Source organism: Schistocerca americana, chromosome 6, assembly GCF_021461395.2.
Source record: "Schistocerca americana isolate TAMUIC-IGC-003095 chromosome 6, iqSchAmer2.1, whole genome shotgun sequence".
In the NCBI taxonomy this organism is placed as follows: Eukaryota; Metazoa; Arthropoda; class Insecta; order Orthoptera; family Acrididae; genus Schistocerca; species Schistocerca americana.
In genome coordinates, this window is record NC_060124.1 from 250,117,947 (window position 1) to 250,137,951 (window position 20,005).

General features: G+C 37.7%; 1 protein-coding gene across 1 annotated transcript in view; it reads right to left on the bottom strand.

The window, feature by feature from the left end:
• The window catches only part of LOC124620075 (dynein axonemal heavy chain 1-like), an 804,068-nt gene that overhangs the window by 757,373 nt on the left and 26,690 nt on the right, over positions 1–20,005 (bottom strand). The window contains exon 4 of the mRNA XM_047146741.1: positions 13,797–13,977. Coding sequence (XP_047002697.1) covers positions 13,797–13,977 — 181 coding nt within the window. The remainder of the gene's footprint in view (positions 1–13,796; positions 13,978–20,005) is intronic.

Sequence of the window (20,005 nt, forward strand, 5' to 3'; positions counted from 1 at the left end):
GAAGAAGAATGGGTAGCATTGAGGGATGAAGTAGTGAAGGCAGCAGAGGATCAAGTAGGTAAAAAGACAAGGGCTAGTAGAACTCCTTGGGTAACAGAATAAATATTGAATGTAATTGATGAAAGGAGGAAATATAAAAATGCAGTAAATGAAGCAAGCAAAAAAGAATACAAACGTCTCAAAAATGAGACTGACAGGAAGTGCAAAATGGCTAAGCAGGGATGGCTAGAGGACAAATGTAAGGATGTAGAGGCTTATCTCACCAGGGGTAAGATCGATACTGCCTACAGGAAAATTAAAGAGACCTTTGGAGAAAAGAGAACCACTTATATGAATGTCAAGAGCTCAGATGGAAACCCAGTTCTAAGCAAAGAAGGGAAAGCAGAAAGGTGGAAGGAGTATGTAGAGGGTCTATACAAGGGCGATGTACTTGAGGACAATATTATGGAAATGGAAGATAGGGTTGTAGCCTATCCCCGATGTTATTCAATCTTTATAATGAGCAAGTAGTGAAGGAAACAAAAGAAAAATTCGGAGTAGGCATTAAAATCCATGGAGAAGAAATAAAAACTTTGAGGTTCGCCGACGACATTGTAATTCTGTCAGAGACAGCAAAATACTTGGAAGAGCAGTTGAACGGAATGGACAGTGTTTTGAAAGGAGGATATAAGATGAATATCAACAAAAGCAAAACGAGGATAATGGAATGTAGTTGAATTAAGTTGGGTTATGCTGAGTGAATTAGATTAGGAAATGAGACACTTAAAGTAGTAAAGGAGTTTTGCTATTTGGGGAGCAAAGTAACTGATGATGGTCGAAGTAGAGAGGATATAAAATGCAGACTGGCAATGGCAAGGAAAGCGTTTCTGAAGAAGAGAAATTTGTTAACATCGAGTATAGATTTAAGTGTCAAGAACTGTTTCTGAAAGTATTTGTATGGAGTGTAGCCATGTATGAAAGTGAAACATGGACGATAAATAGTTTGGACAAGAAGAGAATAGAAGCTTTCGAAATGTGGTGCTACAGAAGAATGCTGAAGATTAGATGGGCAGATCACATAACTAATGAGGAGGTATTGAATAGAATTGGGGAGAAGAGAAGTTTGTGGCACAACTTGGCAAGAAGAAGGGATCGGTTGGTAGGACGTGTTCTGAGGCATCGAGGGATCACCAATTTAGTATTGGATGGCAGCGTGGAGAGTAAAAATCGTAGAGGGAGACCAAGAGATGAATACACTAAGCAGATTCAGAAGGATGTAGGCTGCAGTAGGTACTGGGAGATGAAGAAGCTTGCACAGGATAGAGTAGCATGGAGAGCTGCATCAAACCAGTCTCAGGACAGAAGACCACAACAATAACAACAACATTATAATGTTAGCATACAGGAAATGTAAAACCGGGCCATCAGAGTGATACTGCCCTTACTGTATTAGTATTGTTGATAAGTGGCTTGCACTTGATCAATGTCTAATGCAATCAATGATACAGACACTGTAAGGTTGATGAACATTTGTTTGCCATGTCGTCCTTGGCTGACTTGCCCCATATTGCTTGTTAAACATTATGTTTAAACAATGGAAAGTGCCAGGCTGGAATCTCAACAATATTATGAAAAGGAGAGATTGCTACTCACCATAAAGATGAGATGTTGAGTTGCAGATAGTTTTTTCGTTGTGCCTGTCTGCAACACAATACGTCATCTTTATGGCGAGTAGAAATCTATCCTTTTCATAATATTGTTAATCATAATGGTTTGCTGTCCCTGTTATTATATATTATAAAAATTGGACTAATGTGTGATTGTTCTATTGTGTGGGAATATAAAATTCCAGTTTTAAAACTGTTTGATTTGTAACAAGAAATAAATTTATGTTTTCTGTTGATAGTTGGTGTCAGATGAAACACATGAGGAGTAGTATTTATTCGGGCTGACTATCCATTTATTGTGAAATTACATCACAAATATTTGTGAAATGCTACAAATAGATGCACTAGATAGTTATTTTGAGGGACACTTGGCATATCCTGATGATAGCAGTAAATTATATAGCCTATTAAAAATGTCATAAACAGATCTTAAATTACTACAACAAATGTTCAGTTTCTCCAAAAGCCTCTTTAAATTCCTCACAGACAGTATCAATATCTCCCCCAGTCACACATGCTTCTACAACCTTGGCATTTGTCCTCTAGCCATATCTGCTAGCTCATATTGAGAGTGTTGTCTGTCTTACTCGTTAGATGTTTATATTTCATTTTGCATTCTAAATTTCCTATACTTGCATATTTTTTCTATCGTCAGTTACATTCTATATCTTATATATTAGTCACAGATTTCCACTGGGCCTTGTCTTTTCACCAACTTGGTCCGCTGCTGCTTTTGCTGTGTCATCTCTCAAAGCTATTTAACTGCTATGGCAAAATTAAATGGCTATGGTCTGTAGCATATACACTATCTAATCAAAGTACCCGAACACCTATTAGTGGACATATCAGACGTGTGCACCCTTCACCTTTATTCTTGAACTCTGCTGGCTACCCTTTCAATAAGATGTCAGAATGCCTGTGGAGAAATGGCAGCACATTCCTCTTCAGTAGCAAAAATCACAAAAGGTAGTGATGTTGGATGCTGGAGTATGAAGTGAAGTTGACATTCTAACTCATCTGAAAGGTATTTTATTGGGTTCAGGTTAGGTCTCTGGGTAGCCCAGTCCATTTCCAGAATGTTATTGTCCACAAACTATTGCCTGTTGTCTCATAGATGCTGCTTTATGAAAGGGTGCAAATCCATGTCAATACAATCAGTTGTCGTCATTGAAAAGTTCCTCTGCTCTACACAGTATGCAATCCTGTAAAATGCATTCATATCCTTCCACATTTAGTTTCTTCGTAATGGCAATAAGAGAACAAATACACTGTAACCACAAAAACACACCGATACCATCCCACCACCCCATCCATACTGCACTGTTCGCACTACACGTGATGGCAAGTAATGTTCTCCAAGCATTCACCAAACCCAAACATGTCCACCGCATTGCCATAGTGTAGAGAGTGACTTATCACTCCAAATTAACTAATTTCTAATCATCCACTGTCAAGTGGCACCATTCTTTATACAACCTCAAGCATCGCTTAGCACTGACAATGGAAATGTACGGTTTATGAGCAGTTACTCAACCGTCGTGTCCCATTCTTTTTAGCTTTCTATGCACCTTCCCTGAGCTAGCTGGATTGCTGGTAGCACTTTGGAACTAACAAGTGATTTCTTCTGTTGATTTCATGCGATTTTTTACAACCACCCTCCAAATTGTTCAACAGGAACTGCCTAGTCTAGGTTTAACTATGGTTGTTTCCTTATGTTTTCAATTCACAATCACATCACCAACAGTCAACCTGAGCAGATTTAGAGGCGCCGAAATGCTTCTGATTAACTCGTTATTCAGGTGACATTCAATGATTAGTCCACATTCTAAGTCACTAAGCTGTCCTGACCAACCCATTCTGTTGATACTGCTTATCTACTGCAACGCAATACTTCCTGTCTCCTTTTATACTGGTGGAATTGAGTGAGGCAGCACATTGGTTAGCACACTGTACTTGCATTTGGAAGGACAAATGTTCAAATCTGTGTCCCGCCATCCACATTTATGTTTTCCATGACTTTCCTAAGTTGCACTAGGCAAATTCCAGGATGTCTCCAATCTGAGTTTGTGTTCCATCTCTAATGACCTCATTGTGGACAGGATGTAAAACCCTTATCTTCCTTCCTTCCTTTGTAATGGTGGATCCATCTCTCATGACATCAAGTGGTTAATTCTGCATTATACAGGGGTGTACTTTTGATCTGGCAGTGTAAGAGGTAGGATGGGGATGTGTCACATATTGTATGACCTTTTGCTGCTCACACAACTAGACTTCATTCCAGCATCTAACACATAAAATTTTGAATATCAGCAATAAAGTTTGTTGTAGAAAACTAAGTGCTTCCAATTGCTACCGGTCTGTACTGATCTCCTAGTAGTACATTTGGTGATGATAATAATTGTTGTTCTGGTCTTCAGTCCTGAGACTGGTTTGATGCAGCTCTCCATGCTACTCTATCCTGTGCAAGCTTCTTCATCTCTCAGTACCTACTGCAACCTACATCCTTCTGAATCTGCTTAGTGTATTCATCTCTTGGTCTCCCTCTACGATTTTTACCCTCCACGCTGCCCTCCAATGCTAAATTTGTAATCCCTTGATGCCTCAAAACATTTCCTACCAACCGATCCCTTCTTCTAGTCAAGTTGTGCCACAAACTTCTCTTCTCCCCAATCCTATTCAATGCCTCCTCATTAGTTACGTGATCTACCCATCTTATCTTCAGCATTCTTCTGTAGCACCACATTTCGAAAGCTTCTATTCTCTTCTTGTCCAAACTATTTATCATCCATGTTTCACTTCCATACATGGCTACACTCCATACAAATACTTTCAGAAACGACTTCCTGACATTTAAATCTATACTCGATGTTAACAAATTTCTCTTCTTCAGAAACGCTTTCCTTGCCATTGCCAGTCTACATTTTATATCCTCTCTACTTCGACCATCATCAGTTATTTTGCTCCCCAAATAGCAAAACTCCTTTACTACTTTAAGTGTCTCATTTCCTAATCTAATTCCCTCAGCATCACTCGACTTAATTAGACTACATTCCATTATCCTTGTTTTGCTTTTGTTGATGTTCATCTTATATCCTCCTTTCAAGACACTGTCCATTCCATTCAACTGCTCTTCCAAGTCTTTTGCTGTCTCTGACATAATTACAATGTCATCGGCGAACCTCAAAGTTTTTATTTCTTCTCCATGAATTTTAATACCTACTCCAAATTTTTCTTTTGTTTCCTTTACTGCTTGCTCAATATACAGATTGAACAACATCGGGGAGAGGCTACAACCCTGTCTTACTCCCTTCCCAACCACTGCTTCCCTTTCATGTCCCTTGACTCTTATAACTGCCATCTGGTTTCTGTACAAATTGTAAATAGCCTTTCCCTCCCTGTATTTTACCCCTGCCACCTTTAGAATTTGAAAGAGAGTATTCCAGTCAACATTGTCAAAAGCTTTCTCTAAGTCCACAAATGCTAGAAATGTAGGTTTGCCTTTCCGTAATCTATTTCCTAAGATAAGCCGTAGGGTCAGTATTGCCTCACGTGTTCCAACATTTCTGCGGAATCCAAACTGATTTTTGCCGAGGTCGGCTTCTACCAGTTTTTCCACTTGTCTGTAAGGAATTTGCATTAGTATTTTGCAGCTGTGACTTATTAAACTGATAGTTCGGTAATTTTCACATCAGTCAACACCTGTTTTCTTTGGGATTGGAATTATTATATTCTTCTTGAAGTCTGAGGGTATTTTGCCTGTCTCATACATCTTGCTCACCAGATGGTAGAGTTTTGTCAGGACTGGCTCTCCCAAGGCCGTCAGTAGCTCCAATGGAATGTTGTCTACTCCGGGGGCCTTGTTTCGACTCTGGTCTTTCAGTGCTCTGTCAAACTCTTCACTTAGTATCATATCTCCCATTTCATCTTCATCTACATCCTCTTCCATTTCCATAATATTGTCCTCAAGTACTTCGCCCTTGTGTAGACCCTCTATATACTCCTTCCACCTTTCTGCTTTCCCTTCTTTGCTTAGAACTGGCTTTCCATCTGAGCTCTTGATGTTCATACAAGTCGTTCTCTTATCTCCAAAGGTGTCTTTAATTTTCCTGTAGGCAGTATCTATCTTACCCCTAGTGAGATAGGCCTCTACATTCTTACATTTGTCCTCTAGCCATCCCTGCTTAGCCATTTTGCACTTCCTGTCGATCTCATTTTTGAGACGTTTGTATTCCTTTTTGCCTGCTTCATTTACTGCATTTTTATATTTTCTCCTTTCATCAATTAAATTCAATATTTCTTCTGTTACCCAAGGATTTCTACTAGCCCTCGTCTTTTTACCCACTTGATCCTCTGCTGCCTTCGCTACTTCATCCCTCAAAGCCACCCATTCTTCTTCTACTGTATTTCTTTCCCCCATTCCTGTCAATTGTTCCCTTATACTCTCCCTGAAACTCTGTACAACCTTTGGTTCTTTCAGTTTATCCAGGTCCCATCTCCTTAAATTCCCACCTTTTTGCAGTTTCTTCAGTTTTAATCTACAGGTCATAACCAATAGATTGTGGTCAGAGTCCACATCTGCCCCTGGAAATGTCTTACAATTTAAAACCTGGTTCCTAAATCTCTGTCTTACCATTATAATAATAATAATGATAATAATAATAATAATAATAATAATTGGCAAAAGTAATGGCGCCACTCCATTTTCATACCACTGTTCAAACAAAGTTCTCCACTTGACTGCACAAACTATCAAACTATAGCCCTCCCATGCCCATAAAATCACATTCACTATACTGAATGAGAGGCTGAAACCTTCTCACTTCCACAAATGTCACATGAACAAACTGCGTTTATTTCAGACTTTAGAACCCCTGAGCAGATCCTAAACATCCAGCAGTCCATAGAGAAGGCAAGGGAATATAATATCAGAATATTCATGTGCTTTGTGGATTAAAAGTAAGCTTTTGACAAGATGAAATGCTCAAAGCTGTGGACACTCATCATCACAATGGGTACAACAAGACACCTTGTCTATCTGATCTGGAGACTGTACTCTTCAAACACAGCACCAGAAGAATTAATGACACTCTCTCAGATATCTTTACAATTAATTACAAGTGTCAGACAAGGTTTCATTCTCTCTCCATTACTGTTAAATGCATGTAGTGAGCACGTTATGAGGGAGGTACTTGAAGATTGGTATGATGGCTCTGTTGTAAGTGGCAGAGAAATTAACAATCTCAGGTAAGGAATGACACTCCGATAATTGCAAAATGAACATCAACTGGAAACCTTCATGCAAAAGTAGCCCGAATGAAGTAGTGAATATGGTCTCAAAATCAACAACACAAAGACCAAAGTGACGATTGTAGATCACCCTAATGACAACAGACCAGACATCACAAGAACTGCTGGCTATGTGGTCATCAGTTGCTTCGAGTACTTAGGATCTGTTGTCATTAATACCACAGAATGCAAACCTGGAATCCATAGCTGCATTTCAACTACAAGGAATTCTACAGCAAAACTTGTTTGAATCTGGAAGGACACTGTAACTGTCAAGACAAAAACTCACACTCCCTACCATGAAATATGCAGCTGAAATTTGATCACTGAAGATAGCAGATCATCACAGGTTTGATGCTCTGGAAATGTGGTGCTACAGAAGAGTAAGTCAAATACCGTGGACAGGAGATCAAACCAATGAATCGATCCTGAGGCAGCTTGACATCAGAACAAGACTGTAGACACTTTTCAACCAAAATCAGTTGAAATATTTTTAATTACATTTCTAGAAGGCAAGAGGCAATGGAAAGAACAATCACAGAAGGAAAAATCAACAGCTGAAGACCTAGAGCACATGCACCACTGTGGTGGATATAGACCAGATTAAGAGCCTGACCAGTGTTGGCTTGCAGCAAGCAAGACACCATACCACAGAAAGGGCATCAAGGAGGCATACAAAAAATTGAGAAAGTGTTGATATTCTAAGCAGGAAAGATAAGTGTGCATAGGAACTGCTTTAGTTGGCAATTTTAATAGGGAGTCATGCAAGTTACCACTCTGTTTTAATAAACATGTCTAGGAAGGAGAACATAAACACATGATCAGATCTACTTCGAATGATTTTGACTCATTAGATGTTGCCTAGAGACCAATTGAACGCTACTGCAAAAGAGTTCCTATTTTCAAAAAATGGCAGTTTTTTGCAGATTTGTTACCTGCAACATAAATAAATAAATGTAGCTGGAGTTAATTTTATCAAACAAGTTAGGTGACACCACTACTTATTTTAAACTCAGTAGTTTAATCACTAAATACACAGTGCTGTTGTAACAGTACAAATTTCCTGAGCAACATAAGCTCTAAGCCAAATCCACAATAGCTGACTTGAAATATCCCTCATGACTCATGAATAACTTGATGTAGGCAGACAATGACCTAGAAGTACAGAAGTAATTACATCTTTGGGAATTTACTGCAAAGAAATGTTTGCTGGTGAAACAGGTAAAAGGAATAGATCTACAGAAAACATGATAGTTAGTGGGCATTAGCTGTGATCAGTGGAATCTTTCAAGTACCTGGGAGTATAACTTAAGAAAATGGAAGAAATGAAAAAAAGATAAGTATACATGCAAGACAAGGCGTTAACTTTATGAGAACTGTGAAGGAAAAGAAGGTCATATACCCAACATATTACATGCCAATTAAGTTGAAAGATTGAACTGCTGGCCAATACTTACTTTCATGAGGTGAAATGTTTAGAATTACTGATAGACACCCGAAAAAGTATATTATACTCTTCTTGTTTTTGGGACTAATCTTTACTTAGGTAGAAGAGAGGGATAGGGATAGGTTGGGGAAGATTAAAGAGAAGAGCCAAATTACCCAGACCCCTCCTGTAATACCAAAGATGACTGAGGAGATAACCCATAAGGAAACCCAACAAGGAAAGATTCAGGAAAAAGTTTATAGTAGTATGAGCATGTGAAGAGAATGGATGATAAGAAGATACCCAGGGAGATTGATGAAGGGTAAGATATCAAGCGGAATGACTGAAAGGTGCAGAAGAATGCTTTCAGGAGAGAGTAGAAAACTACACCAGAATAGCAAAAGAGGGATGGTGTGAAGATCAGAGAACACTTATTCTTGTGTTCCAAGCAGACCCTGACAATGAAGAAAATCATACTTGTTAGTGGTGCAGGTGGAAGCCACGCAGATGGTCACTGAGAAACACCTGAGTGTGGGTTTTAATAACTTAAAGATTTCCAATGAGGAATACTGAGTACAGAGCACTTGAGAGAACTTAAGCTGTGAGCAGCCAGGTCTATAAACCTCTTGTTGTGTTTCCATTAGAAATACTGCAGTAGGACAGGATGTTTCTGTATGCAAATGGGACTGAAATATTTCCAGTAAGGGAAGTTGAAAGGGATGCTATTATTCTATGCAAAATGTATAGTTGACAGGGTGCTTAGCAGCAGCAGCAGCAGCAGATACACTAGCCATCAAACTAGGCCTGACCCAAGGAGGGAAAGCCACCAGACAGCAATGGTGTAGAGGAGCAGCTCTCGCCACACAGGCCACTGAGGTATAATTCAACCAAACCAAACTTGACACTTCTTGCACATATCACAACATGCAAAACTAGATCACCTAATTTCTAAATTTGCGCATCCTTACTTGATACTGAAAATGTGCAGATTACCAAGAGTACAAGTATGAAATGTAGATTTTTTGTCTAAAAAAAAAAAAAAAAAAAAAAAAAGGCTTGTTGAATTTAGAAGAATGATAAACAGTGCTTTATTCATAGTACGCTCCATCGTTTGTTATACATTTTTCCCATCAATTTCTGAATATCACGCCAGTAAAAATGTTTCCCTTTTTCTGCAAACCATTCATCAAGCCATTATTTCACATCTTTGTATGAACCAAAGTGCTGCATCGATGCAAACGAGTGGTCATCAGAAGGAGCCAAGTTTGGTGAGTAAGCCACAGAACTTCCCACCTGAGTCTTCCAACATGTTGCAAACTGGCTTTGCCTTATGTGAAGGAGGACTGTTGTGAAGAAAATTGGCTTTGTGTTGCCTCTTTCAGTATTGTGGGCTTTTTTCAAGCAGTGATCAATTCAAATCATTCAATTGTTGTTAGTAACAAAACTTTCCCAATGTTTTAACAGCTCATAATAGACCACAACCTTCTGCTCCCACAAAACACAAGAGTATCGTCTTTCTCCCAAAGTGATTCAATCTTACAGTCGATGTGGATGGTGTGCCTCGGTCTACCCGTGATTTTTTGTGCTTGGGATTCTCAAAATAAATCCAATTTCATCACCTGTAACTATAAAATACAAAAATGACTTCCTTTTGTATTGAGTGAGCAAAATATCATGTGTTTTTGCGCATTTCCATTTGCCTGTCATTCAACACATGCTTCTGAATCTTTCCAATCTCTCTTAGCCAATTGGAAACAGCTTGTTGACCAACGCCCAATTGTTCAGTGAGTTGTTTTCGTGTTTGCAAATCATCTTCATTCAATAACACTTCCTATTCCACATCTTCATATTGTATTGGCGATTTTCCACAGTCCTTGTCTATAACATCAAAGCCACCATTTTTGAAAGGTTGAAAACATCATTCACATGTATCTTGCGATAGAGCATGTTCACCATAAGCTTCTCAAAGCAATCGGTATGATTAAGCAGCAGTTTTCTTCAAATAAAAACAAAAAATCACTTTTTCTAATTTATCACTCATACACATCTGACACTTGTTGATGGCACAACAAAATGGTGCAGTGTCAAATCTTTATAGCATTTCATACTTATACACTTGGTACATATGTCTTAGTTTATCAACAGAATATTCCTGTTAATGAAATTTTATAAAATGAAATTTTGAAGTACCTAGTACTGAACTAACAAAATAAAGGATGTTTGTGATATTGGTCAACCTTTGTGATTGAATAACAGGTATAGAGAATAACTAATTCATGTACAGTTGTTAATGCATTGGAGGTGGCAGATTCTTTAATGGAATGTTTTAAGAGAAGCAATTCATTTAGACATATGGTGTGTTGTTTTTATTTCATTTTGAGTATGAACACTCTCACTGATGTTGGCCATTTAATTCTTAAGCTGTATTACTATGTAATGTAATGCACATTGGTAAAACTGAGCAGCTTAGTAAGTAAGAATCGATAGTGGCAGCCAGTGGGAACCAAGCAAACGGAAGCAGTGGGGAAAGTATAGTAAGATGGAATTGCATGTTGGGAATTGGAAAGACTAGAATGTGTGGAAGCTCTGTGTTTAAACCTGAAAAAATGAGGAGCTCTTTCTTCAGGACACGAGATTATGAAGTTAGTGTTTAACTTGATTTCTCAGCAGCAAGTGGGTGCACAGTGCACACATTGGGGCTTAGATTATTTTGTCAGTCCAGTTCACATCATGTTTTAGAATTATCCCACATGTGAGGCCGCAGAGGAACCAAAATTTTTTATAGGGAAGTCTGTTGCTAAATACTGTAGGCTCAATACCAGCTCACACTTCTCTGCTGTCAATTTTATTCCATACTCTTGGAAAACTTCTTCCCAAAGATCAAATTACTTCTGTGCTTTTCCCTCATTGTTTAGCCACATCAAATTATCAGCAACAAGTGTTGCTGCCATCCTGCCTCTCTTGCTACTTGTGTTATTATTTCACCAATTGACATTATGGAAAGTAATGGAGATGTGTGCTTCCTTAGTTTGGATCATTTCTCTGCTTCAGCCATTCTGATCTCTTTCTTCCCACTCTCATGCAAATTATTCTTCACTAGTTCAATTCTTTCATTCTCAGCAGACATAGATCTGGGAGGAAAGGGGCCATGAGTGTCATGACCTGTTGTCCCCTGTCCCCTCCCCTCACCACTCCCTCCTAAAGAAAAGCATCTAGCATTTATATAGTGCATAAAAAAATTCCAAATTTATCTGCTAATTTTTGGAGAATAAAGCAGAGTGAAAAATAGTAAGGAATTCTAGGAATTACAAGCTACATGGGTGTTTAATACAGGATGCTTTTCAGTTGCTTGTGTGACAGTCTTGCAAATAGATGGGCTTGCAACCTGTGGATTACCCGAAGTCAGATGGTTTCTGGCATGATCATCTGCACAGAAGATTTCACATAGAAGGTATTTATTCAGTGCCTGCTGTCAACAAATCTGACACAGAGCACAAATCTAGAACTGGAAAAGCATAGGCAGTTGTGTAAGGCAACACAAAGCAGAAAGACCATACACTAAGCAGAAAAAAACAACATAAAGACACCTCCCACATGAAGGCATAGGCAACAGAAAGAAGTAGTGTTAATTTCATTGAATGTTTGCACAGCCACAGTTTGTAGACCTGTGTTCACATCTTGGAGTTAAATGAAGTACTGATTATAGAGTCCGCACACTATGAATTTATATTGTGTAAAGTATCCTGATGTCCATGCTGTGATAGATAGCCTGTTGCTATTATAGTTGTGAAATCGATTGTGTGACATGTGATTCTCAAATTTTCAGACAAATGGATTTCCAATGCTGTGAACGGCATTTCTTGTAAGTTATGCTAATATGATGAATTAAGCACTGATGCAAAAAAAGTATTTAGTTATCATTATTGGAATACTTGTCACTCATGGCACATTATAATTGGTGATGGTGAGTCATATTTGGTGGGGGGATTTGGGGTGGGGGGTGATTGTGACAGTAGAAAACTATGCTCCTCCCCTGACCCTTTTTTTATCAGTTCCCACTACACTTTAAATCTGGACACAGTTTTGTCTGCTTCCCTAAATAACAGATGACCATCAGTATGTCTCTCCTTTATACACAGTGGTGTTCCAGCATCTGTCTAACTGCAAACAGGGGATCTACTATGCACTGTCCTGACCTGAAGTTATACTTTCCTAAGCTGCTCTTACCTTGTTATCCTCGTTCATTCCTCCAGTCTTCTCAAAAATAGCTTTGCACAGTAGCACTTAAGCATGACAATGCCATAGTTTTTTTTTAAATATTTTGTCTTTCTTTCTTGAAAACTGGACTGTTATTCCCTCTTTGAGTTTTCTGGAATTCTCACTTTCTTGCATATAACATTCATAACTCTGTACAGCAGGTGTACACCCTCATCTCTTCTGTCACATTATATCTCTCCATATTTCCGTTCCACTATCTCTTCTACTCTTCTACATCTCTAGCTTCCTCCACTGTTCCATGTGGATGCAGCAAATCATCAAATATGTCCTCGACATCTCTTTAACTTTCTCCTCCTCCTCCACCTCCACCTCCTCCTCCTCATCCTCCTCCTCCACCTCCTCATTTCTATCCTTATCAATGATTATTTTATTCTCTGCCATTTATTCATCTTCTCCTATGTCTACTCATTCCATACAGTAGCTTTTAAATCTTTTATTATCTTGTTCCACCATTGTGGTCCATTTATTCATCAACTTTCTCTTTGCCTCTACAACCACTTTTTGCGCCTTCCTCTTTCTCACTTTATTTCTTCCTTTGTTTCTGGTGTCCCTCATCAAAACCATTCTCTAAATGTCTTATCCTCTTCAATTCTGTATTTTTTAACTTTAGAATTGTATGAAGGTATCTACTTGTATCTCCTCCTATTACCAGTTCTTCCACATTATTAACAGCCAATTATCACCAAGGCCTTGATAACTGTCTGTCATCATTTCATCAGCTACTAATACTGTTTGGAAGTGACCTCACATTAAAATTGTCCACCCCCACCCCCTCCTCAAAATGAGTTGACAATCCCAGAAATAGTATTTGCATAAAATAAAGAATAATACATTAGTTTAAACCATTTTGTGTTAATTGCCACGAGTTAAGCTATTACTTATCATTCTTCATATTCTTTTCCATTCTTCACCATTCTTTTTTTAACAAATTTGAATCATAAATGAATGCAGTTTAATGTTAAATATTAAGGTATTAGAGCTCATAATTTATGTCATAAAACATGTATTTAGAGAACATAAAATTGTTGCTAAATTGCTAAACATAATTCACCATGAGACATACTCTATTATAAAAAGAAATGACCAAGTGCATTTTTACTTAAAGAATGTGTAACTTATTTAAACATTACATTACATTACGCATTACAGACAAAAGATACCTGATGTTGCAAGCCACATATTTCTGTATGGTTCAGATTCCTTAATGAGCCTCACAAGTGCATCAAAAGGAGTTATAGGATCACCAAAGAGCCTTTGTCTCTGATTCAGCAGCTGGCCATGTTCCTGAGTCTCTTTCATTGCCTTCCACATACGTCTAACTTCCACAGCCAGTTCGTGAGCCTACAACAATAGAAGTCAAACTGAGAAATCTACTGAATTTAATCAACAATCATAAGATGGAATTCTAAATTTGGTTGACACTCTAAAAGATACTGTTTATCAACAACTTTGAACGTCAGGATTATAATCTCATGCTTACTGACACAAAAAATTCTGTGGTTAATAATAAACATTAAGTATCACCAACTGCGACATGGTCATGTATACAAACAGTGATGTAATACTGTCAAATGTTTTTTATTCCAGTCTTTGATCACAATATGAATTCTTTAGACGATGAGCGGTTTCAGTCCATAATGACCATCCTGAAATCTATAATATAGAAATATATACACCTTGTGAGCAGTGTGTCTTTCAACATAATACAGCAATATATATCACAATATACTATCATACAACCAGGGAAATGCGCAGAAAATACAGAAAAACGTACCTTTGTTACAGCATGTCCTGGTTAGATTCAGGGACCATTTGCAGGCACATAACATAACTGCATTGGGAATTCAATTGGCAGAAACCGGCCACACCCTAGGCAATATCGAGAGCTGTATGCGTATTCTACACAGGGCAGAGAAGGGTCGCGCTCTTGACTTTCTGGAGGAGTTGGAGATTTACAAAGCGAAATAGCATGAGCCCACTAAGGTGCTCAATGGACAAAATGATTTTGTGCCCAATGCCTACTTTGCTTTGTTTGATAACATACTACGATAACCAAGTAGTGCCTCGTGTATTTATACCTAGCCTTACTTGACGATTTATGTCGAGAACAGCAGACATTTGCCTACTTCCATACATTAATCGTACTAATCCTGTAATTGATTATGTCCTACCTACTCATTGAATGTTTAACCAGACTATATAATTTTATTTATTGACTGTTAATATGTTGTTTAAAAGTTTTCTGTGGGAGACATATAATGTTGTACGTAAAGCCCTTTAATGGTTAAGTTCTTAAGATCAGTGCGTGCCTAAATAACATCATTGATCTGTCCTTTTTTCAGCTGTCATATAGACATTTTATCCTCCATAGGCAATTTATAGGTTGCTACATGCAATGTAATACGTATATTAATTGTTGACCGTAAATTCACCATAAAAAGGATCGGTCCTATTCTATTCATATATTTCCTTTTAATAATTTTATATGGGTAACTGTATTCGTCTTTTAATGCATCACAATTGGTTTCTATAATAGTTATCAATTTTAAAAGTATGCTACATGCATTTTACATAATGTGTTTTTATCAGATTATGTTTTTTGTGTAAATGATGACTACATCTAAGCCGACAGTAGCGACATTTAGGGAGGATGTAGGCAAACAAATTTCTGGCAGCTACTGTGCTTCTGTAGCCAGTTGTAATAATGACTCTGTGGACGATGCAGTCTATTCTACACCTTATTTTAGATCTATATGGCGATGCTATGCTGATTATATTTATATGTTTTGACGATGCCATTATGGCCTTATCACTTTAGGACATGGTGTAAAAAAGGTACGTTTTACCATATTTTTTGTACATTTCCCTGGTTATAAGATAGTATATTGCGATACATATTGCTGTATTATGTTGAAAGACACACTGCTCAATAGGTGTATATATTTGTATATTATAGACATGAGGATGGTCATTACAGACTGAAACCAGTCATTGTCTAAAGAATTCATATTGTGATCAAAGACCGGAATAAAAAACATTTGAAATATTAAGTAAAAAGCTAGCGAATATTATTTGATTTAAACATTCTAAATATGGACATATTCAGACACTTCCATACTTCAGTGCATCCACTGTAGCATTTTCAGTCAGTAAATTAATTAAAATTTGCATATTAGTTGGGTATAACAGTTATGCACAATAATGTGATTATGTATACTAGCTGCTGGGAATGTGAATAAACGCGCATCAGCAACAATTGTATTGCAACATTGACTGTGGTTCCTGAGTCAGAATTTTGTGAATAATGTATTTATTTGCATCACTAGAATCCACTGTAAATCCACACATCAGTACACAATATTTAAAAGTACATAACTTTGAAAATATTACCAGAAAAAATATAATGCATTTTAAACTATGGAAAATCCAGGATGGAATGTAACAATATTATGAAAAGGAAAGTTGCTACTCACCATACAGCAGAGAAAATGCAATTCACACACAAGACTGCATTCTCTGTGTGGCTTCAATTGTCTGAGACTGCAGCTGTGTGTGTGAGTTGCGTTTGCACACGTGCGCCTGTCTGTAACTCAGCATCTCTGCTATATGGTGTATATTACATTTTACATTAATTAACACTTGATTAAACTTCCCACGTTACTTGTACTTCTTAGGGACAATTTGCATAGGTACATTAATTTACTAAGATTTTGAGATATTTATTTAGAACATTGTAAGCTACTTTAATTCATGCCTACTTGTGCAATTGCCAAGTATCAAGTCTCATTTGCAGTAGCTGTGATGTCAAGTATTTACGCAGTAGCGGCAATTTAGGCATGTAGCAACTTGGGAGGTCCAAATTGGAAATACTGAGCACTGTCACCCCATCAACAACATCCCTACATGAAGTCCACAGTAGGAGCTTTGAATTCTCTCCCAGAGGCCTTCTTCATTTAAAGCTATAATTTACAGACCATTGCGTGATGTATGGTGAACGGTACACAGGATACCACAATCGTACCCTCCCTAACTATTCCATTTGCATATAGTGCATGGGAAAAATGACAGTCAGTATGTCTCAGTGTATACACGTTTCTTTAATTTTAAACTGAAAGAAATTATGTAACACAGAAGTTAGAGGAAGCTATATGTTTCTACACACTTATTTGAACACAGGCTTCCAAAACTTTGGAGTAAAACAGTAGATACTGCACAGTGCTTTTTTGCCTGTATCTACTTACTGAGTCGGATGTTTCTTCAGTGTTCTTCTGCTAACTAGGCAAGTCTGTGAGTGCACAGCTCTTATGCAGTAGCAGTAACATGGAGGTCCATAACAGCAATTTTGAATTCTCTCTCAAAGGCTTCTTCATTTAAATCTATACTTTACACACCACTGTATGTTGTATGGTGAATAGTACATAAGATACCAGAATAATCTCCTCCAAAACTATTCCACTTCCATATGGAGCACAGGAATTCTTCTCTATCATTTCAATCATTCATAGTTCATAAGGTCTTAGATGATGATCAACACTTAAGAAAATGGGTTTTGTGAGCCTCAAAGTCTGCCACAGAAGTGATCTCTCATTTTAATCAATTCCCTGCAAACCATTCTCTAGGCTTATCTCTTTCTGATTGACCACCTTGAATGTATAATTCAGACACTCAAATAATTTGTTATAAAATTTCACTGCATGCATTGTGATGGTGCTCTTTGGCTTATTTATCTTTTAGCTAACTGGACTTCACTTATTACAAATTATTATCAGTCAAGAGTCTGGCACTCTTTCCATTATGATCCTATAATCTTCTGTGAATCAGTAATCAATAACATATTTCTATTTTGTGCTATTACATGCATTACATGCTATTCAGCATATTCTCTGTTGGTTGACCAATGGGCTGGCCTGTTGAGTGGGTACAACAGGGATGGAGGAGGGGCAGAGATAGCAGTGTGCAGATGGAGAGAGAGACTCTGGTGGAGCATGCGAGGACTAGACAGGAGGCAGGATAAGGCTGCCAGACACAATGCCAGGAGGCTGTGGGGGGAGTGAGAAAGGAGAGGAGCAGAGAAGGGGAAAAGACCAGTGTGTCACACGGTAAGGTGCGGGTGTGAATTGGAAAGAGGTGACAGGACCGACGGGTCAGAAAACTGTTGGATGGAGGGTGTGGGGATAGTAGCTTTCCATACATTGAGGCCAGGATAGTATGGGCCTTTTTGGTAAGGCCATATCCAATCTAACAGTCAAATGTGGAGCAGTGTATGAGGAAATTCAAAGGACACTACAGATAGGAATTATCAAACGGTCAACTAGATTAGATTAGATCAGATTAGTACTTGTTCCATAGATCATGAATATGACACTTCGTAATGATGTGGAATGTGTCAGGTTAATAAAAGGTGTCTATACAAAATATTACATTAGACAAAATATTACATGACACTCAATAGAGTAGAAGGAGTTACCATTAAGAAATTCTTTTAATTTCCTTTTAAATGCTATATGGCTATCTGTCAGACTTTTGATGCTATTAGGTAAGTGACCAAAGACTTTTGTGGCAGCATAATTTACCACCTTCTGAGCCAAAATTAGATTTAACCTTGAGTAGTGAAGATCATCCTTTCTCCTAGTGTTGTAGCCATGTACACTGCTATTACTTTTGAATTCATTCAGATTGTTACTAACAAATTTCATAAGTGAATATATATATTGTGAGGCTACAGTGAAGATTTCTAGCTCTTTAAATAAGTGTCTGCAGGATGATCTTGGATGAGCTCCAGCAATTACTCTGATCACACGCTTTTGTGCAATGAACACTCTTTTACTCAATTATGAGTTACACCAGAATATGATGCCATACGAAAGCAGAGAATGAAAATAGGTGTGGTAAGCAAATTTACTCAGATGTATATTGCCAAAATTTGCAATGACCCTAATGGCATAAGTAGCTGAACTCGAATGTTTCAGCAGATCCTCAGTGTGTTTTTTCCAGTTCAACCCATCATCAATGCATACACCTAGAAATTTGGAATATTCTACCTTAGCTACCGATTTCTGATCGAAGTCTATATTTATTAATGGGGTCATTCTTTAATGAGAGCCCTTTTGCAGAGAACCATGTAATGATTTTCTGAAAAACATCGTTTACAATTTCACTAGTTAATTCTTGTCTGTCGGGTGTGATAGCTATACGTGTATCATCGGCAAAAAGTACCAGCTTTGCATCTTCGTGAATTTAGAATGGCAAGTTATTAATATATATTAAGAACAGCAGAGGACCCAAGACTGAACCTTGCGGCACCCCATTCTTGATTGTTCCCCAGTTTGAGAAATCACCAGTTTTTTGCATATTATGTGAACTGTTTATTTCAACTTTCTGCACTCTTCCTGTTAGGTATGATTTAAACCATTTGAGCACTGTCCCATTCATACCACAGTACTTGAGCTTATCTAGAAGTATTCCATGATTTACACAATCAAAAGCCTTTGATAGATCACAAAAAATCTGAACGGGTGACTTCCGGTTACTCAGAGCATTTAATATTTCATTAGTGAAAGTATATATAGCATTTTCCGTTGAAAAACCTTTCTGAAACCAAACTGACATTTTGTTAAAACCTTATTTTTACAAAGGTGTGAAGCTACTCTACAATACATTACTTTTTCAAGAATTTTGGATAAGGCAGTCAGAAGAGAGATTGGGCGGTAGTTGTTGACATCAGATGTATCCCCTTTTTTATGCAGTGGTATAACAATGGCATACTTCAGTCTATCTGGGAAAATACCCTGCTTCAGAGAGCTATTACATATGTGGCTAAGAATCCCACTTATTTCTTGGGAACAAGCTTTTATTATCCTGCTGGAAATGCCATCAATCCCATGTGAGCTTCTATTCTTGAGAGAGTTTATTATCTTCCTAATTTCAGATGGAGAGGTGGGTGGAATTTCAATTGTATCAAATGGTGTGGGTAAGGCCTGTTCCAATAACTGCCTTGCTTCTTCTAATGAACATTTAGATCCTATTTTCTCTACAACATTAAAAAAATGATTATTCAAAATTTTTTCGACTTCCTGCTTGTTGTTTATCAAGTTTCCATTCGCTTTGATGGCGATGCCGTCATCCTGTACTCTTGGTTGTCCAGTCTCCCTTGTAATAATATTCCAAATTATTTTGATTTTGTTATCAAAGGTATTAATCTCAGACATGATGCACATGCTTCTGGACTTTTTAATAACCTTTCTTAATGTAGGACAGTAGTTTTATAATATTTGGCTGTTTCTGGGTCATTACTCTTTCTTGTTGTTACATACAGTTCCCTTTTGTAGTTACAAGATATTTTTATTCCTTTAGTAAGCGCCAAGGTTTT